Source organism: Bombus impatiens, unplaced genomic scaffold (genome assembly GCF_000188095.3).
Source record: "Bombus impatiens unplaced genomic scaffold, BIMP_2.2 scf_0733, whole genome shotgun sequence".
Classification (NCBI taxonomy): Eukaryota; Metazoa; Arthropoda; class Insecta; order Hymenoptera; family Apidae; genus Bombus; species Bombus impatiens.
Window position 1 is genome coordinate 9,800 of NT_177152.1, and position 21,629 is coordinate 31,428.

Below are 21,629 nucleotides of genomic sequence, written 5' to 3' on the forward strand. Positions count from 1 at the left end.
TTGCTTAATGCTTTTGTTAAAACGTAAGAAATACATATCCACATCTTTATACATAACAATAAAGCACGTGATAAAAATGTTTGCAAATATTTTAAATTTACTTCTCCCTTTTTGCGGATTTCATTAATCATTATTTTTATATGTACCTTCATAATAATATTAAATAATGCAAAAATTTTCATTACTGTGAAAATAAGAGTACTGTATCTTGAAATTAATCTGAATTTCTAAAAATCGAGCGCATTGAAAAAACGTTGCCAGATTGCAGATTTTATAATCGGAAATCAATCAGATTAATTTTTTACTGAGTTTTATAATAGTATTAACTAATACGTTAGGTTTCATCTTTTCGAAAACACGTAAGGACGTCGTTCCTGTATTTTTGATTCATCGATTCTATTCTATATAATTTTATAACAGTATTGACTAGTATATCAGGTTTTATCTTTTCGAAAACACGTAAGGACGACGTCCCTTCATTTTTATTCATGGAATCTATTGGAAATCAATAGCCAAAATGTTGATTTGTTAATTAACATCATTAACTATATCTAGATAACTATAAATAGTGATTGCGAAAATAAGAGTCAAAAAATGTTTCTGTAATCTTGTAATACCGTATACTGTACATCTATATTTCGTCTGCTATATCACTGGTATCATTGATGAATATCATATGTATATATATATATATATATATATATATATATATATATTCAGTGTATAATGTATTCCAGTGTATACATATTTATATGAATGAATTTTTGTAGTTTAAATTAAAAAATGTCTGCTCTAAGCTGTAGCGCCATCAGTTACGAATTAGGAACTACATGCGGTGAATTAAGTATAACCTATATCGTTCAAGAATCTTTGAATGCACGTGTATTCTTTTACAAGTATAATTTGTAAACATTTAAATGACTATTACAATATCTCTTTACAAAACGTAGTAATATAAAAGTATATATAAAATATAGTATAAAAGTAATATAAAAACAAAATGCAGCACGACGACGTGAGTACATTAAAAACTGCTTATATTTTTAATATTTCATACAATGATAAATTGTTTTAGGTCGTATGGAGCGTCATCAATAAATCCTTCTGTTCTTTTAAAGTAAAGTATGTATGACTTAAAAAGCAGAATAATGGTTTTGTGTGATTGTGATATAATTTACTCTTTACTTTTGTAGTACAAAGTCGCAGAGGTTTTGTCGCAATGAATATAATCTTACGGGTTTATGCAGTAGAGCGTCTTGTCCTCTTGCAAACAGTCAGTATGCTACAGTTAGGGAAGAAAATGGTATTATTTACTTATACATGAGAACAGCAGAAAGGTAAAAATCTAACTTAGATGTTATATTCCTTCAAAACTGTCAAATATTATTATTAATTGTACATTCTATTCCTTATAGAATACATTTCCCAAAGAATGCGTGGGAAAGGGTGAAGCTTTCCAGAAATTTTGAAAAAGCAATACAGCAAATCAATGAAAATTTATTGTATTGGCCTGGTTTCATAAAAGCAAAATGCAAGCAAAGATTTATAAAAATTACACAATACCTCTTACGTATGAGAAGAATAAGATTGAGAAGACAAAAACAAATTGTACCAATTCAAAGAAAAATTGAAAGGAGAGAAAGACGCAGAGAAGAAAAGGCTCTTATAGCTGCCAGATTAGAAACTGCAATAGAAAAACAACTTATGGAAAGATTAAAACAGGGCATGGTACACATTCTTCTCTTTATAATTATACATATAAATTTTAATATCTAAATTTTCTTCTTCATCGTCATTTTTCTTTCAGTATAATGATGTTTACAATTTCCCACAAAAAGTGTTTGACAAAGCTGTTGAAGCTGTTGAAGTTGAAGGTGAAAGTGAGGCTGAGAGTGAAGGAGAAGAAGAAAAGGAACAAGAAATTGAGAAAGAAGTAGAGTTAGAATTAGAAGCAGATGAGAAGGAGAGAGAAAGAGAGGCAAATACACCTCATTTCATAGAAGCAGAAACTGATGACGAAGATGAGGACGATAATTTTGATATTCAAGAAGTATCTATGGTAATTTGTCCTTCATTTAGATATAAATATATGTATCATCCTCGTTTAAATATGAATTACTGAGTGTTACATCGCCATTTTCTGTTTAATATTAATTAATCCATTTTAACAGGATGAGGACAGTGATTCAGGACAAAAAGAGGAGATTGAATTATCTGACGACTTTGTATCTGACAATGATGATATTGAAGTAACTAATATTATAATCTTTTACTTTTATTCTTATTTATAATACGATTGCATTTAAAATTATCGTGTTATTATAGGATCTGGTACCTACAACCAGTAAAAATGCGAAGAAAGTAATTGTCAGGAAACAGAAATCGCAAAAGAGAGTCCGTCCAAGGGTCGAAATTGAATACGAGATGGAACAGGAACCATATGAAAGAGATCAAACGAGATAAATTTTCAGTTAGGATATTTGTAATTATATTTCTAATAAAATTAAAATTATTCTATACTTTTTCAGTATATAATATCCCTATACTTTCTTAATTTCTATTATTAACATAACGTTTTTATAATATATTTATAATATATATTATCTTAATATATATGTGGTTATAAATATATATACATAATATTTTCATATAATTGAGGAATAAAAAAGTTTAAAATTGGCGCTAGCTTAAAGTAGCATCCAGAAGCATTTATAAAAATCATAGATGGCATCCTTTCGAACAGAAATTCGCAGGCTAGCAGACGACACGTTTGTACATACGGAACAAGGTAAATTCTTCTGATTTTCTGCATGAAAAACATAAATGAATATGAATGAACAAGTCACAATTGACAGAATCTTGACTCAAATAAATTGTTATTGATTAAAAAACGTGACATAAATGACACAAATGCAGCATTGAAATCTCATTTAATCGTGCATTATATGTGCTGTTTATCCTTTATGTATATACTTGAATACATGCTTTTCAAACCAGAAATCGTAAATACTTGAATAGGACCTTAACAGGTGCTCACTAAATGAGTTAACAAGTACGCTGTCAAAATGGATATATAATATACCTGCATTATTGTGTAGACCAGATATAATCATTTAAGTGAAGTAACTCCTCATACACTGTAGAGAAAAAAAGAAAGAGGAAAGAAAGATTGGTAAAATTATTGACAGCTTTCAAATAAATTCAAAGAAGTTTCTATCACTCATCAAATCATTGGTCGCGTGAACAAAGTTGACCATTGTTGCGGATTCCGTGCAGGAGTGTCATAGTCATACATATAATAAATCGCCTCCAGGCAAATGTCACGAACAACGCGTTATCCGTGGCCCGTGACAGTGCCTTTGTTTGCTATAAATAGAAAAAGTAGGTTATCCGCGAAATCAATTCTGAAAATAGAGTAATTAACTAAATATACTTATCATTTTGTGTGTAACATTTGTAAAGAGAATCTGACATATTACGATTTTTATTGTCTTCCAGAATTATTTTTGTTTTATTTCATAAATCTTACTGCAATTTATTTGTTTGAAACGTTTATTAAAATGCATAAATAATGTGATTACAAGCAAATTTTGTTATGATTAATATATATTTGTATGTGATATAATAGTGTTAAGAGTAGTTGTTAAATATTGTTAATGGAATGTTAACTTTGCTTTGTGTAATGTATGATAATCTGCATGTATGTATTGAAAATATTGATTACACTTCAGTATGCTTCTTTGTGGTATGCTGTTTCATTAATGTAAAATTTGTTTTCTATTTACAGGCATATTATGAAACTTTTAAAAGAACGTTTTGATTTTTGTAATGAAAATTGAAAGGAGAAATGATTTTAATATAGATTGATTCAGATCTTGCATCCTTTTAAACTTACTTTTTATTTTGTGCGTCAATGCCAAAATATTAGATAATTTCACTATGGAACTGAACAATGTGGGAAACAGTAAAAGTTCCATATATATGGCAATATCATTTAAAAAACTGTGTTTGGCAACAGTGTCTTTACCTCTGGTCACACTTTTAGTCTGTTTTGTTACAGCATATATCTTTCAACAAGATGATATCCATGAAACACACTGCAAGGTATGGAATTCACATACCTATTATGATTGTGATGAGTATATTAAATTTTATTACCTCTCATAATTTATCTATTTTTTATTTTAGGTTTATAATGTACTTCCATCGATCTCAGCTATCACTGGTATATCTCCTCAACGATATTTGTGGCGCATAAGCATAGCTCTACACATAGGTCCTCGCTTAATTATTGCTACTGTATATTATTCATATTATTATAAAATACTTAAAACAGTTGAAGATGTACCTTCCAAAATTATGGGATTTAGACTTTTAAATCTATGTTATTGGTTAAGCATGGCAGAAGTGGCAGCACTATGTGGAGTCACATATATTTCTAACAGAGAAAATTATTGTGAGTAATAATATAAGATATAATAGAGACTATTTGTATACTGAAGGGTAAAAGATAAAATACTAGAATTTATTAATAACATGTCATAAATTATGTATATAATCATCTAAAAATTGACTTAACAAGAAATGCTACCTTTCAGATGTGCATGAAAAAATTTTCATTATCTTTATGATCAGTTCTTTAACATATATGCTAGCAGAAGTGAGATTGGGTCGTCTTGTAACACCAAATGCACCAAGTCTTCAATACAAACAGACACTTTTTGTAACTAGTCTTGTTAGTACTGTTGGTCTCATCGTTTTCTTTCTAAAGCATAGGTTACTATGTCATGATCTCGGTAAGAAAATTAACATATTTTAAAGAAATTTAATAATTACAAATATTGATATTATATACAAAATTTAGATATAAGTATTTACAAAATCTTTAGTAATGCATCAAAATATAAATAAGTCATAGTTATGAGATATATACATATAATTCGCTACATATAAAAAATTTAGTTGCACTGTGTAAAACTTATAATATTTTTCTTAACAGCATTTAGCTGGTTTTCCTTTTGCGAGTATGTGATTGCCTCTGCAAATATGGGTTTTCATGCAACCGTAATTCTAGACTTTCCCAAGGAGCAGCTGGTTGTTGGAAATGGTTTACCTGCCTCAAAGGTGGATTAACTTGTAACATTTTATATTCATTATTATCTTATTATTGTCATCAAAGTGCCTACTGCCACTGTCTGGAAGTGCTATTGCCAAAAGTGAAAAAGTATATAATACCATACTATATATAGCTGAGTATCCACTAATGAATATTGGTAAATATTTCTTAATAAAATAATTGTACATTATATGAATGAAATCAAAACCTTAATGAAATCAAATATTCAATATTCTTATCTTAAGAAAAACAATTACGAATGCAAGATCTATATAGCAGTTATAATTTATATTTCTCCTTTTTATAAACTTATTTTGACTGATTATAAATTTATTTAAATTATAATTTATACTCAATAGTACTTTTAAAAATATTTATTTGTGACATATTTAAATATTTCAATAAATATATCACAGATAATGATTTTTATTAAAAGATATTTTATATATTTGGTGGATACTTGATTTAAAGCACAATACTTTTTCTTCTAGCAGATTTGATCAAAATAGTATTAATTATATTCTTTTATGTAATGCTGCAGATATGTAAGATACTTTTTACTTTAGCATTTCTTAGTTACTGATGACTTTTTTCATAAATACACTTTCCAATTATTTCATATGAAAAGGCACAACTGAAGATTAAAGCTAAAAGGGAAAAAGTATATTTTAAAAATCTAGCGCTTCCAAAGTATGGCACTGGTATCTTCCCAGGCAATGAGAAAAAATCTTAAATGGCCTTTTAGGTAATGAGAATTTGTAGTGATACGGGACAAATGTGTATCCTACATACAAACAATATTAAGCTTAAAAGTCCAAAATAATAAAATTTCATATTTTATTTGTGTGCATCTATTGCAAAAAGAAAAAAAAGGAATTATTATTAGCACAAAGTAAATGCCCTTTTATAGTGAATATTAAATTGCTTCTCTGGAAGTTCTTTAAGATGTGAGATTTCTAGTCAGTATTTCATTCTAGTCCTTTTATAACTTTTTCTTTCCTTTTTTTTCTATCTTTTTTTATCTGCTTTAAAAGGAGCATCGTTATCATGTCATGAATTTTTGACGCATTGTTAGCATGTAGGATGCATTTACCTACGTTTATGAAATAACTGTATGTAATTTTAATTTAAGATACAGTAGAGATATTATTCATCATTGTACAGTTGTAATACCATTAATATATTTTATCGTATGCATATAATACACAAATCACACATCATATAAAAATGAAAGGAGAAATATAACCAAAAGAGATATAAGTTACTCAATATTCACGTACCATGGATTATAGCAATACTGTGTTATGAACATAAGGATGAATTACCATGTTCATATATGTAGCATATAATCTTTAAGTGCAATCGATTGGTATTCAAGTAATCTCAACGAAAATAGAAAATGCTGACAGAAAGTGAAATTGATGACTATCTTGTATGATATGTTCCCGACCAAAGCATGAATATTACGTCCAAAAACCACGGAGTAAATTGAAAAAGTTAATTCAGATCACTGTTTGTACTTGTACTAAATTTTATAATCACATTACACCCTTTCAAGATACTCACGTTAAATATTTCACAGAAAGTATTAAATAAGAAAAAGGAAAAACTGTTTGTGATGAAGTGCACTATTATTGTTATTGGAATCAGTTGTATAAATCCCAAACATTACACATATAATTATGAGAATATTACTTAAGTAAGATCATGATTGGGTTTCTTAAAAATTTTGTTTCAAATGCAACTAGCTTGAAGTATGTTTACGTCGTACAATTTGATATAAGGAATTTTTTCTTATATTGCTTTTACTCTTTTGTTGATAAATACATGTCGTCAAAGTATTTCTGTATTATTTACAAAAACGATTACATAACATTTCTTTTTGTGCTGAAATATATTAAATTATTGTTTTATAAATTCGATTGCCAAGTGTTCAAAAGTATGTGAAAATTGTAAGTCATGTACAATCACTCGAGCAACATATATTGGTGGTTTTTATTGTAATACAAAAGCAAGCGTTTGTACTCGTTTAGATAAATATTTATAAAAAGGGAGCTATCTTCGATTTCGATAATCTTTTAATATATTGTCAAAATCACCATCCTAAATTGTATTGTGAAACCGTATTCCGTAAAAACCAAATTTACCGTATCTATTCATTTCTGTTTAAGTTGAAATAGGGGTTGGATTAGCTTAGATCTTTTTCGGGTGAGAGTGCAGGGGCTGGGAAGAAGTCCCTTCCATGCCCACACCTTTACTGCATAACATACGTCATTTTGTAGTAACGAAATTAAATACAACGAGCTGTTCAGTACTGATCGCGAGTTATCTTTTTTTTGTTGAAAAAGTTTAAAAGGTTAGTTCTGTAGAAGTTATAAGAAATACCAATAGCATAGTCTTCAGTATGTAAAGATAAAGAGGAAAGATAAACAAGAGCATTCGATTTACATTTATACATTTTATTAAATATAAATGGTACCCAGGAAATTATGTACTTTTGAGTAAACGTTTTTTCATAATAACTTTTTAATAAACAGTGACCTCCAACTAAAACCTTCACGACACTACCTAGGATGATGACACTGATAATATATTAAAAAATTATCGAAAGAGGGGCTGCCTTTCTGTAAATATCTACCTTCGTTCGTAATCATCACACAGAAATAATTACGGGCTATTACTAATTAATTTATCGGTACAAATGTTAAAATCTGTGCCAAGTGATGTATTAAAGATACTGTATGTATATGTACCATATTACATAAATTTTGATTTGACAACAGAATATCTTTAATGAATCACTTATTCATGATTAACCATTTTTATAATTTTACTTTGTTTGAATATATGTACTATTTCGAAATTGAACGAATTTCTATACTTTATGCACACAAAATGAAACATACACTGTTTTTCTATGATAATTGCAAAAATAGTTTATTTCGCTCTATATAGGGCGTTTCAAAGAGGATGTACAAATTTTTGGGAGATTATAACGGATGATTTTATATATGAAGATTCTGTTCTTAATGTATGTTTAGTTAATAAATTACAATTTTATCGATATCGTAATAAACTTATACATTCAATGAAAATATCAGTATCAATGTAATATTTGTTACATGAAATTTATAAAACTACTAATGCAATGTTTGTAATATTCGAGGTTTGTGATCTTATTAACATTGCGATAAAACGTTTTAGAGGATTATAATTGCTTATAATTCTATAATTATTTTGAAACTTTATTATTAGTATAATACATTAGATATTATATAATATAGACGGGATTATAAATAAACGCACGTAAATAGCAGACTAATAAGATCTAAATTAAGAAATCCAATCTTAATTTTTCTAAAGTTCTATTGAATTGTATTACATGTAAAGTCATTATATAATAGATAAATACTAGAAATCGACATTTGTGATTTAATTTTATACTTTCAGAATATTGAAGTATCAAAATATAAAATTGCATTTATCTTCCAAGAATAGAATTGTTAGCTCAAAAAATAATTGCGTTATTATAAATAAACAAATAATTGAAATTAAACTTGGATTTCTATCGTGAAGTAATTAAGAAAATTATTTTAATTATTATAAATAGAAAATTTATATAAACCTACAAAACTAAAAATATTTGTGTTCACACAGTATATCTAAATTCTCAATTTAATTATTAATTAGCACAATATATTTTTTATTGAAAAAGTTATTTTTCGCTAAAATAATCTCCCAAACAATTGTTCAGAATCTTCCTCTCTCTTGCGTACGACAACTTACGTGAGAATATAATCGGAATTACTATAAATATTGACACATACATTCAACTAGATAATATTGTATCCATCGCTATTCATTTCAGTATCTGATTTTATAGAAAACTTGTACATAAATATTATCTTTATATTATATAAACAATCACTCGCTGGTTCAAGCGGCAGAGAAAGGTACCGCAGTTCATATAAAATAGGATCGTCTTTGTCGATGTCAGATTGTGACTTGTAGCAACCTTAACTTGTGTCGGATCTCTATTTAATTATGTCAGCCAGTTGGCATGATAACACTGTCATGAAATAGGCTGAACGCCTTCGTGCCGCTGTTCGAACAAGTCTATTCTGTAAAGTACATAGTTGGAAGCAGGTTCTGGAGCAGAGTGATACCTGCACTATAATTCTAGCAATTATATATTAAAACCGCCACACTTACACTTTGCTCTCTCTGCCTCATGTGTACATAGAGCAAATGCACATATACATATATACAGATACGAACATAGTCGAAAATATTGAAAACACAGTGAGAGAAATTTTTTATCGCGATTCATACTCGGATCAAGAGAGTTGATGGTAACAGTTGGCATATAGAATCTTGATTGATCGAAGATTATGAGGGTATTCTAGTTTAGAAAGCTTAAAATTCGATTTTTGGATCTTTTCATTGCATAGGTGATAAAAATGTGTTCCTAAAATATTTATGTAGGTATATGATATGCATAAAATTGAGATAGCGGTACACAAGTTTAACAATTCATAAGTATTAGGACACTTACTGATTTTATGTACCATGTAGTAATTGATCCAGATTATTAAGAAACCGATTAATCGGTCAGAATTATGCATTTCGAGTTAAGAATATGTGAAAAATGTTTATAAATGTTATTTATGCAGAAATTGTGGAAAATAATAAATTGTATATTGAAGTCCGCAATTTGTTAATTTAAATTTCATTTCAGAGTGATATATTCATGGATGATAACGATTTAGAACAAGCAAAAAATATTTGTAAAAGTTATTTACAAAAATTATAGAAAACAATTAATCGACAATTCTATACTGACACTCACAATTCATTGATTTGACCACTTCATTGAGAATATTTTAAATAAATTAAATATTTTTATTATTAATTTTTATTAATATTTTTTATTTTTGAAATACATGAAACCAAAGATCAATAAATACGGTGGACAATCTAATAATATCAGAATCCCGGGAAAATAAACGTTAATTGCATTATTTATAATTGACGACATTTTTATACCATATATATACATTATACAGCTGCTCTATATTATAAAATTTTAAACTAATTATAATAACTAGACTGCGGATGTTTATAAACATAAAATATGCAGATATATACATAAAAATAAACAAAATATGTCAGAAATATATTTAATGTATGTTTAAAATTTCAAATATTTAACAATTGAATATCTAGCAATATCTAATAATAAATTACAAACAATTTGTCCAAATTTGCCGTTGTTAATTGATGATATTTGCGTGTAAAATATAACACTCGTCAGTCTTTTCAAATATTTGCATTTCACAAAATTTAAGAACAGTTCTTAGACATTTCCATCCTACTCGCCACACGGCTCACGTTAGAGGTAACGATGCGAATTAATCAAATCGAACTATCTTAATTCGAAACACGTGGTATTACATCTGACGCTTAACCAACCATACGAAATTTCAAATACACAGTTTAACGTAGTCCATATTTAACATTGATTACATATTATTGTTACTAGCACTTTATACAGTTATGATAAACTAAATCAATATAATAGGATAAATACGTCACATAAGCATGTAATATGTTTTTACACATGTGTTTAAACATAAATGTGCAAAATATCCGCATTATGCAAAGAGTGGAAAACAAAAAGAAGCACATTTTTATAGTCTTTTAGTCATATAACAAATTTCTATCGGGTTTTCGTTTTTCTACTTGCATTCTATAAAAATATGCACTTGCATAAACTTCTGCAGTCTAACAATAACTCCAAAGGTTTTAATCTGATGTTACTGATGTTATTAAAATAAAAAATTTAATAAAATTAAATTTATTAGGTTTATCTCATTTTCCGTATTGTGTCCTAGTACTTATGAAGTACTTAAGGTGTAAGCTAATTAAAGCTAATTATAATGACGCCGAAAAGTTTGAATGCATTCTGCCTAAACTAGTATTTCTCAAAGTGGTGGCACGGTTCTCTCGAAAACCATCAATTAACTTGCGCTTTTGCACGTATACAGAATAACATTGGCTATTGTTTGAATTAGAATTATATCGTTACCTATGATTTCTTTTCTTTTAAGATTAAAAACAGTCGCAAAGACCGACGTTTTGACAAATATTGTATGTACATTACTTATAATAGTACAGACGATATCTAACTTATGTAACTTTAAAATAATACTAAAATAATTCATTTGCGTCATAAAATGTTCAATCTGTGCCACCATTTATCTAAAACTAATATAACCTCTATTTTGCTATATTGTGATATTGACATGAACTATTCGAAATATCTACATACAATATCATTTTTTGTCACGTACCAAAAATCAATAAAAACTAATCGTCTAAATCGGAATATCCCATAAAGTTTACGATTAAAGAGATGAAAACTGAAAAATGTCGCGACAAATTTTAGAGATATACATATGTATTATTTATTTAATATCTCTAAATCGTTGCATGCATGTACGCACGTTAGTGTTTTCGAGAGGAGCTTTTTACCATTTGACGACGCAAATTTCGACAGGTATTTAAAATTTCATCTTCGAAAGATGGAATTTGTAGAATACACGATAAAAAAATTGTAAGAGACTTTTATTATGATAATACATTCGCGCTCTCGGAATGATTAAAGAGAGAACAATACAGTTGATGAAACTATGATGAAATTAACTAAAAATATTTGCTCTATATTTGCGTAGGATATTATTCGTGTTTTTTGTTCTTTAGACCGACAATATTAAGTTTAAGGTCAACATTTTACGTATAGTTATTTGCAAGCAGGATACGAGACGTTGTCTCGTAACTATAGAATCATTCTAAAATTTTATATTCTGTATATGTTATTAGATTTCCAACCCTTATCAACAATAAAAAATAATGAACGAAGCGTTCCATGTTTTAAATCATATTAAGAAACCATATTTCGTTTAAAATAAACAAAAATAGATCAAATTTCACTGGCAAAAAGGCAACTACAAGTGAAAACGTAAAAAATTAGATTACTTTTTCTTTCATAACTGCAGAACCAATATAACAAAATATTTAATTACACAAAAATTGAGATCGTTATCAGAATACAATAAAATGAAATTATAAGAGTAATCTACGTAATAATATGTGAAATCCCTTCTATTTTCAATACGTTTAACTGTTCGATTTTGTATACTTTTGATCAGATTCTGTCGTGTTGTATCTTTTATCTCGTACCTGCATAGAAACTACAACTTTTAGAATGGTTTTATAGTTGTAAGACACAGAGTATATACATATATATTTTTTCTTGTTTTTACTAAAGATTCAGGAATTCCGCACACCAGAAGCTGTAAACTTGTAAACTTAATCGAACGTATTAATTAGCAATAATGAAACAACCAGAACATATCGATTCGATACAATGATCGAAACTTTGATTTCTGTATAAAAATGTGGATTTATAGCCATTTACAATAAAAATAGCGGGAAATTAGAAAAGATTCGCAATTTATTGAAATGAAAAATTTTAAACATGTTTTATTTTTACATAATTTAGATATCGAAAGTATTCTTTTAATTCAATAAGCAATACGTCCAGAAATGGAAATTTTAATAATTTTTCTTTCGCGATACGCCAATTATTTAAATAATCGACAATTCTGTGATAATCGGCACAAATATATAGCTGTTTTGCTATAGTGCTTTTGCGTTTGTATAGTAATTCGCGAAGTATACGTATTGTTATTTATACAGTATCTAGTTAAGCTAGTGTAGTTAAAAAATATATAATTTGTTTACAATTTTTCCAGATCTGTTCCTTTTTAATTTCGAATAGCGATTTTGTTATATATAGGTTGCGGATCTTTGTGCAAATTTATATTCTTATGAATACGATTAAAAAGATGGAACATAGGTAGGAAATTGTTTTACCTATCAAATCTTATCCTATCAAATATATAATTTGGATGTTTTACCTATATATTTTTTCATATTCTATACAGTTTTGCATTTTAAAGTTTTTCATATATGTATAAACATCTAAGAATACGTAGGTATTATCACAGAATTTGCTCATATTCTGATCGACCACCTAATTTCATGAAAGAGTTTTGTAATTCATGATCATTATGCCTAAGAATATAGATTCACTTTATGCATTGGGAAACCATATAAAGGTGTCTGCGAACTTGATATAAAATTATTATTTTTCGTTTTTTATGTAAATACAACTCTAAAAATATGTTTCTATGTAAAAATTGACACATATTGTGTGCTATAGTGTGATACACCCATGAATAGCACAATATGCATATTTGGTAGATATTAAAATATTCTATAAATGCAGTTTTAAACCTTGCTTATTTTGTAGTAAAGTATGTATATTTTATGATAAAGTTTAACGATGGTAAAGTAACAATAAACACTAGTAATATTACAAATTACAATAAACAATAAATTCACCCTCAAAAAAAGTTTTCGTGGTTGGTACTTAAAAAGTTAAGTACCAACTTATTTAAATATATGAAATATTTATTAGGTTTTATTTATTCCAGTATTCTTCTGAAGAAGTAATAAATTTATTGAAAAATTATGTTTCCAAATATAATGCAATGGATTAATTTGTTACGTCAGTTTGAATTCGTATCATTTTAATGAAAAATCATGAGCAAATATTGTAACTTACTAATGGAAATGAAATACGATATTGAAAATGAAAGATGATACTACCGAGGCGTGATTTCGTTACACTTACCATCACGAGTACAATTAAAAAAGATACATTGTGTTTTTTTATGAATAAAGGTAATCAAATCTATCGAATTATAATTCGATTAATATTATTTTCAAGAAAGTTATAAACGTTGAATATTTTAATACAAATACACGAAATTAAAATGTTTGATTCCAGTAAAAAACTCATAATGATAAAAATATATTAATCTAACTGTACGATACGATTATATGGGTCATTTAGATTCTATAAATCGAATACGACAGAATGGTGAATTCTTAAATCGTACCGTCGCGTACTCACAAAACTTTAAACAATTTTGTTATGTAAACTTAATTTAATTTATTAACGATACTCTGTTACTTCATTTTGTAGTAGTACATTTCGATCTATATTCTATATTTTACGTGACGAAGACTATCAATGACACTTACAGTGGCTACGAAAAGTATTTCCCTACCATTGTATTTATTATGCCATTTACATACTATTTAATTAGGTCCGAGTATATTGAATTTCGTATTATTTAATAGTACTTTCATATGATTAGGAAAATTTAATACCAAGAACATGAAATGTATAACCTGATAAAAAAAACACTTCATTGGAAAATAAGGGTCTTATACCGTTTATAAAATACCTTTTGTAGCCATTGTATTACATAAGATGTAAGATATAAATTAAAACCAAGAAACTTAAAATTAAACAACTTAACTCAAACCTAAACTGATTTAACAATAGTAGTAAAGGATTAACATCAATTAAATAAGAAGTAACTGGAAACAAGATGTAAAGAAGAAGAATGGCGATTTATCACTGGACAAGGTGTACTCGCGGCACTCGCTACTCTCTGTACTTTTCTGGCACCTCGCGCTCAATCTTCTCTCATACGCACGATTAATGAGAGCGAAAGTGATCGAGCATCACATCCGATTCAAACTTCAGCATGGCTGTTGAAGGTAACTGAACTCCGTTGACCTTAATATAGAAAACGAATGAGTATACGAAATGAACCGCGCGACGACAGATAAAACTCGTAAATTACCAATATACTGCGGATATTTATACATTTACAGGGAATTTGAAAATAAAGAAATGCATAGAATAAATATAATCTAGTGATAAAATCGAGTACAATATATACTTATAAATTTGAATCAAATCTAGTATCCAAAGTTTACTTCAAATACTAGCTGTAAGGTATAATGGTTCTTGCCATTATAATCGCCAAGTATTCGATATTTATAAGCTGGTGCCGAACCTCTGAATGATTCTTCGTAACTTTCGAAAATCTACTTATAACTACGTATTTCGATATTTAAATGAATTGAACCCTTTGTAAGTAGCAATCGAATCAGGAGAGTCTTGTTGAATTCTTCTATTTAAATAAATTCTGTAGAATCATAGACGATAAACGGGATTCCTATAAATTTTGTTTGAACATCCACAGTTGTAACAATTTAAGAACGATAGCCAAGAAAAGTGATTTTAAATGAAGTAGAATTTCTGTTAGAGCGCCGATAAAGTTTCGAACCTATACGAATAACGTTCGATCCTCTTTAGGAGTCCTTTTTTTATTTGTAAAAGTATTCGTAGGGGATTTGTATCTGTCGCATTTACATTCAAGTTTGTTTAAAATTCTCTCTATCGCTTCTTTTCTCGAAATACTTATGAAGAATATGAAGAGCTCGTAAGGTACGAAGGGCTTGAATCTGCACCTACTTGAGTCCAATACTACATATAATGTGCAGAAATTATATAAAATATTGAAAGTGGAGTATTCGTTGTAATATTCAGTAGGTAAAACAAATCTCAACTCAATTTCACAAAAATACGAATCTGCACAAATATCCGCAGTTTAATTATCAAAATATAATGCGATAGTCCAATAGTGAATTATCATTGATTAATGAATAATCAAATATGTGTTGTTCTTTTCGAAATCCGATTTATTTCGTTACTTTTATTTTTGGAGAGATTTCTTGGTTTGGCTGAGTTGGTGTAGTGTAGTGTAACAAGTTACGTCTGTAATCGGCTTAAATAAGGCATCGTGTACCGCGACTGAAGCGTTGTTTCGCGAGAGTGAAGTATTAATTTGTGTGGATTGATTTTTAGAGAGCGAAAGACGTTCGAGATAGATTTTCCATTGTACATGTAACAAGCAAATAATAAAGCGTACCTTGTATGTACCTTTCGGCCGTTCAATTTTTTCTGCTTTTTATTTTATTTTAAGTATGTGTATGTGTTTGAAACACATAAATAAATTATTAGTAACATGTATATAATACTAATAATTCCTATTTACTAAATTAATTCTATGTTTTCAAATAAAATATCAAATAATTTTGATTGTTAACGTTAACTCGAATTTTAAATATTGTATTTTGCATGTGTTTGAGTTATGAGCATAGCCAAGTTATTTTACAACGTAGAAACATTTCTCTTAGAATTGTTTTAATTTTAATTACCCTTGAAAGATACCTATGCACGTGATTAAGCTTGCGTACGTCAGACATTATGAAGAAATCGATATATCTCAGGAAACATCTAATCAAGTACAATATACGATATAAAATAAAAAATTTTCATTTAACAACTAAATAATAAAATAATTCAAGAAAATGTTATTTGCTGATTCAAATAAACTAAAAAACTAATGATCAAATAAGATGATATATCACCAAAATAATCATTTCTCAAATATTTTGTTTAAATAATATCCTGTACCGTGGTCCAATTAGTTTAAATATGATATTGATAGACATTTTTAACGTTCTGTTAACCTTCCAAAATTTCATATAATCAGTTTAATTGTTAATTTAGATTGAGAAAATAATTATAATAAATGGTGACAAAATTTGATTTATTTACACCATTATGAATTTGATAAAGCAAAATAACAAATCTGAAATGAAAACTTAAATGTTTAAATTATAAGAAATTATAATCTCAAATCAATAATCATTTTTATACATTTGTACATAAAATATCAATCCAATTTAGATTTATTTATTGAAAACTAATAAAAGACAATTTGAAACATTCTTAATTACTAACATTACAAATATCATTTTACTATGGATCGAATGACTGAAAGTTTGGATCCAATTCGTTTTCTTAATTGAATCGACGATATTGTCCTCGTCTTTTGGCTCGAAAAGACAGAACCTTTTGTAATCGATGTATCTTCGCCAATACAACCAATTTTTTGAGAAACATCTAAAGTCATAAGTATTCTCTAGTATATATGAATAAAACTAAAGAATAAAAAGGTAAATATACAGGGTGTCTTATATCTAGTAATAATTCCTGTTTCATTGTGCGTTTTGCAGTATCTATACATAAAATGGAACAGTAGAAGGGTTGGAAGTCGGAAGAAGCTAATTTTGGAACCTTTTTGTTTGTCTATTTGTTCGTCCGTTTGTTCGTCTTTTTGCATTCGCATCACATAAAAACTACTGAATGGATTTTGATGGGGTTTTCTTTGTTGTGTGGTTTAGTTTCCAAGGAAAAAAATATGAAAAAATATGTTTCATCCCGATCCGTTTTGTAGAAACTGAGAAGTAGCCTGGCTTCTGAGTTGTATGCGCTTTTATGTTTGGTAAAGGTCAAAGAATAATGGTTATTGTTTACGTCGTGTTTGTTTTGAAATTGAACATTCTATAATTTAATATTTTTAACTAAGGAGAATAACCTAATTGTTAACATACATAAATATTCATCTGCTTAAAAATTGTTCCATACATTAGTAATCTACGCGAACGAAGTTGCTGGCAGAAGCTGGTTTAATATTTAATATACAAACATAAGTTGAAATATTAGTTTGCTTAATTACAATTGTGTATTCTGAAGAAATCACAAGTATCATAAGTGTAATATTGAAACATGGGCTTTGATAAAATGAATTAACAGAACACACTAGGCAATGTTTATAGAAATTTCCACCGACACGAAAAGCAGGACCGTGTATCCGACAGAATAAAAAATGTTTTTAAATTAATTAAAAAGTGCTCATAAACCAACCTAAATTTGTGATACGTCAATCGAGGGAGTTTCCTAGAAAAAGATTTCCACGAAGTTTTAGCTCTTATTTCTATTGTTAGCATAATCATTAACCTAAATATGATTCATATCTTTCATTTATCTAGGTTCATGCTTGATACTTTTTGTCCTATCCTATAAAGAATTATGAAGAAAATCTCAGATACCATAATTAGAGTGTTACATTTTGGAAGTTTTACAGATTGTTTTTACTGTAAAACGTATTTTTAAGAAATTAGCGATATTTTAAAAATACAAATTTTTTATTAAAATTATTGAGTGACAATATCTATGTTTTTACAATAGAAGCTGCCTGTCATGTTTATTTCTTACTCATAATTTTTTCAACTTTTGTATAGCTTTTTACACTTCCATGTGTATAAAGTAGAAATTTATTGCACAAATAGATATACCTGAGCGTGTATATGATAATACTGCATAGGTATTTTAACTGTACAGGCGTACTGTACACAAATCGCGTATACTCAAGTATACTTGAGCGTGTGTAGAAGAAGTACAGATTTGTACAAGTCGAAAAACTAAGACGAAAGAAGCGAAAGCGAGTACATCGTCGTCGTCCATCGATTACAGGGTATACTAACGTATACTAACACTATTTAAATATACTTGTGTCGTATGGAGGCTATATGACCGTAAAGTATATTTGTGCAATAAATTTGTGCGCGTATACCGCCTAAGTATGTACTTGCGTGTATAGCCGATTTAGAGAGTATGACATTGCTTGTGGCAGTTGGTAGTATCCAGTAAGTGGTAACATTCCTCGTACAGCAGAAGCATTTCTCGTATTATATTATCGTATATTAATCGTAGAGATATTTATTTTATCTGCTGCAAACTACAGAAGGAGGAATATAATACTTTTATTATAAACATTGATAGTTTATATTCTATACCAAGAAGCTCGATTTTTAACACTTTGTAGTCAGTTCTGGATGAAATCTCAAACAATGCGGATTTTTCAAGAATGACGGGGAAATTTTAGAATCTTTTTTACTAAATTTTACTAATTATCGCAAGCAGTATCGTACTTGGCGGAAATAATAGATTCCGAAAATAATATTAACCTGCGTTACTTGAGAGAAAATAATAACATAATTTAAATTTAGCTTTGATCACTACATATTAACAACAAAACGTACAAGCACTATAGTATAGAATATACGTCAAACTCGATTGGCTGTTGAGGAATAAAATGATATTTTTATGAATGTGTAAACGGTAATCACATTATTATATGTTAGATATGTATGTGATACATACATATTATAAGCTTTGTTGAGATACTCGACAAAATCTTCAATGTTGGACGAGTAAATTCTGCAATCAATCATAAAAGCGACGAAGATTGTAAATACTATATACATTTTTTACTCTAATAATAGGGATAGAGGACTACAGTTTCGTAGAAATTTCGTTTTCTTAGAAAGCTTTCTCGATTAACGTATCACAAGAGTAATTTGGTTTTGGAGCACTTTTATCATGCTTACTCTGCTAAATTCTTTAGGATGAATATCTTATTTCGTTGTGTTTTCTGCTTCATCCAATGCAATACATATAAACATAAGTGGAAATACTAGCCTATAGCGGGATTCTGCCAATAAAGACATGCAATGCAATGACAAGTAACAGACAAATATTCAGAAAATATTTTCACATACAATAATAATATGAAAAAATATTATACTACACTTTTGATTTATTTCTTCATCTAGAATTACCCTCTTCTACTATCAATTACAAAACACCCTGTATATAACGGTGGGATACATATATTTACCGGATGAAGTTTGATCAGCGGTATCAGTTTCATCTTTCACAAGATACCCATTCAATTTCCCTGACTTGGTCACTTTTGTAAAAGGTTCTTTGACTTTGCTCTCGTCGTTCGGTGGACGAGACCTTTTCACTTTCTTTTCATCGGACGCAATGACAGAGTTTAGAGAGTAGGTATCCATACATTTTCTACACCGCCATACGATTCTCGGATCGTAGACGTCGATGTCGACGACAGGGGGTTGATGGCACAGGGGGTGATAGACTTCTTGACATTCTTGACACTCCAGCAGTATCAGTGGACCTAGCTTCGCTCCGTTACAGATCTACAGATTTCATAAAATGAAATTGTAATAAATATGTTAAAGCAGTTATTGTGTAAATGCTCTTTTATACATCTAACTTTTGTCTGTAACTTGGTTCGCATAGATTACTAATACACGGAAATACCTACACATTTTTTATGCTAACGATTAGGTTAATCCCTACAGCTAAAAATATTAAATTATAAAAGATTCGATTTCAAAACAAATACGACATAAGCAATAACCACCGTTGTTTGACTTGTACCAAACATAGGAGCGCATATAACTCAGATGCCAGGCTACTTCTCGATTTTTATAAAACGGATCGAGATGAAATATATCCTATTTTCTTTCCCGGATACTAAACTATACATACAGACAATACCCCATCAAAATCCGTTCGACAGTTTCAAAATTAATTTCAAAAATTAATTTCTTCCACTATACGTACAGCTTCTGAGCTGTTCCTAAATGATTCTTATTTTTCTTTGTTCAATCTAGAGACACAACCCTTCTATTGCCTTATTATATGCATAGATAATTAGGAGTAATTAGAGTAACCAAATAGTTGCTTGTTGTAATTCTGGGTTAAAGAAAAAGGGAGAGTTGATGGATCAGTGTTCAAATATAAAAAGTATAAACCATATTTAGAATTTTTATAATCAATCAAATTAAATAAGATTTTTATTTAAAGAGTTTACGAAAAAGGCGGGGAATATCAATTTTTACGAATTTTGACTTGGACATTTTTTGCATGTTATGTCTGAGTATTATGAGTATGAGTAGTATGAGTATTATGTTCTGAGTATTGCGGTGGTTATAACAAGTTGAGGTATACAATGACAAAATGGGGAATAACAAAGAAAAGCAATGTAAGAAAGGGAGAAATCGGAGAATTATAAATAAAAGTTGAAAATGATGCAGAATAAAATAAGGAATAAAATGATTTCATTTTAATAAATGAGAAAATATGAAGGTGTGGCATTATATGTATGTATATTGAAAAATAAATTTTCCTACTTTTATAAAAGTGTTAACATTTGATATTCCCTCTTTTCTTAACGGGCCCTTCATTTTATAAAATGATGACAATTTAAATTATTGTTATTAAATTATTTGAATTTAAATAGCGCAGAAACCTTGCATAAAAGTCCATCTCCAGATCCTTCATCAGGAATAGATATCCTCGGAATGTCCCCTTTTTCGCTACAATCCTCGATATTCGCATCAAATATTTTCATCGGTTTCCAATTAATTTCTGTTGTATTATTCGTAGAAAGCAATAGACTGCCGGTTTTTCTCAAGGCTTTATCATTACCTCCTTTACGCCAAGATATTTCGGATTTCTCGTTCGAATTCGCGAACGACTTGCCACGGATTTTCGTATTCTGCAGAAATTTCTTCGGGATCTTAGCCATCAAAGTTTTGTCAAAGCCATACCTACTCTGGATGGACGTATCCAGCATTTTACGAAGTTTCTCCGCACTGTCGTCCTCCGTCGAATGTAACAGCGCTAACGCGTTGAAGAAATCTTGGTCGATGCCAGATGCATCTTCCGCATCCTCGTACATGATGCACACGTTACAACTTTCCCTTGAGACTTATTTTCTTTTTTTGGGGGGGGGGGGGGTTT

At 28.9% G+C, this 21,629-nt stretch overlaps 3 protein-coding genes across 5 annotated transcripts; 2 read left to right on the top strand and 1 right to left on the bottom strand.

Moving 5' to 3' along the window:
* The first annotated feature begins 792 nt into the window (after positions 1-792).
* LOC100742600 (protein MAK16 homolog A) lies at positions 793-2,519 on the top strand. Of its 2 annotated transcripts, none has more exons than XM_003492438.4 (7): positions 793-1,015; positions 1,076-1,122; positions 1,194-1,337; positions 1,416-1,728; positions 1,808-2,059; positions 2,172-2,249; positions 2,326-2,519. In XM_003492438.4, the coding sequence occupies exons 1-7, from the start codon at positions 1,001-1,003 to the stop codon at positions 2,461-2,463; spliced, it is 987 nt and encodes a 328-aa protein (XP_003492486.1). In that variant the 5' UTR covers positions 793-1,000; the 3' UTR covers positions 2,464-2,519. The 2 variants fall into 2 exon arrangements, with proteins under 2 accessions (XP_003492486.1, XP_033178827.1); XM_033322936.1 differs by having other exon boundaries at positions 820-1,015; positions 1,076-1,117.
* Positions 2,520-2,712: 193 nt separating this feature from the next.
* Positions 2,713-5,306, top strand: LOC100741557 (post-GPI attachment to proteins factor 2-like). Of its 2 annotated transcripts, none has more exons than XM_003492430.4 (5): positions 2,713-2,788; positions 3,788-4,104; positions 4,189-4,456; positions 4,599-4,796; positions 5,000-5,306. In XM_003492430.4, exons 2-5 carry the CDS (start codon positions 3,940-3,942, stop codon positions 5,131-5,133), a joined length of 765 nt encoding a protein of 254 aa, XP_003492478.1. In that variant the 5' UTR covers positions 2,713-2,788; positions 3,788-3,939; the 3' UTR covers positions 5,134-5,306. The 2 variants fall into 2 exon arrangements, with proteins under 2 accessions (XP_003492478.1, XP_003492477.1); XM_003492429.4 differs by lacking the exon at positions 2,713-2,788 and adding an exon at positions 2,823-3,381.
* Positions 5,307-16,923: 11,617 nt separating this feature from the next.
* LOC100742720 (integrator complex subunit 12-like) lies at positions 16,924-21,587 on the bottom strand. The gene is made up of 3 exons (XM_012390151.3): positions 21,136-21,587; positions 19,696-20,017; positions 16,924-17,075 (listed from the first exon to the last, which is right to left on the bottom strand). The coding sequence occupies exons 1-3, from the start codon at positions 21,565-21,567 to the stop codon at positions 16,924-16,926; spliced, it is 906 nt and encodes a 301-aa protein (XP_012245574.1). The 5' UTR covers positions 21,568-21,587.
* Positions 21,588-21,629: the final 42 nt, after the last annotated feature.

Excerpts from the sequence above, each read along its gene's own strand:
- LOC100742600 (XM_003492438.4), top strand. Across the intron at positions 1,123-1,193 it reads TTCTGTTCTTTTAAAGTAAA|TACAAAGTCGCAGAGGTTTT; the intron begins GTATGTATGACT and ends TTACTTTTGTAG. Across the intron at positions 2,060-2,171 it reads ATATTCAAGAAGTATCTATG|GATGAGGACAGTGATTCAGG; the intron begins GTAATTTGTCCT and ends CCATTTTAACAG.
- LOC100741557 (XM_003492430.4), top strand. The coding sequence starts at position 3,940 with ATGGAACTGAACAATGTGGGAAACAGTAAAAGTTCCATATATATGGCA. Across the intron at positions 4,105-4,188 it reads TCCATGAAACACACTGCAAG|GTTTATAATGTACTTCCATC; the intron begins GTATGGAATTCA and ends TTTTTATTTTAG. Across the intron at positions 4,457-4,598 it reads TTCTAACAGAGAAAATTATT|ATGTGCATGAAAAAATTTTC; the intron begins GTGAGTAATAAT and ends GCTACCTTTCAG.
- LOC100742720 (XM_012390151.3), bottom strand. The coding sequence starts at position 21,567 with ATGTACGAGGATGCGGAAGATGCATCTGGCATCGACCAAGATTTCTTC. Across the intron at positions 20,018-21,135 it reads GAGATGGACTTTTATGCAAG|ATCTGTAACGGAGCGAAGCT; the intron begins GTTTCTGCGCTA and ends TGAAATCTGTAG. Across the intron at positions 17,076-19,695 it reads CGCTGATCAAACTTCATCCG|ATGTTTCTCAAAAAATTGGT; the intron begins GTAAATATATGT and ends TTATGACTTTAG.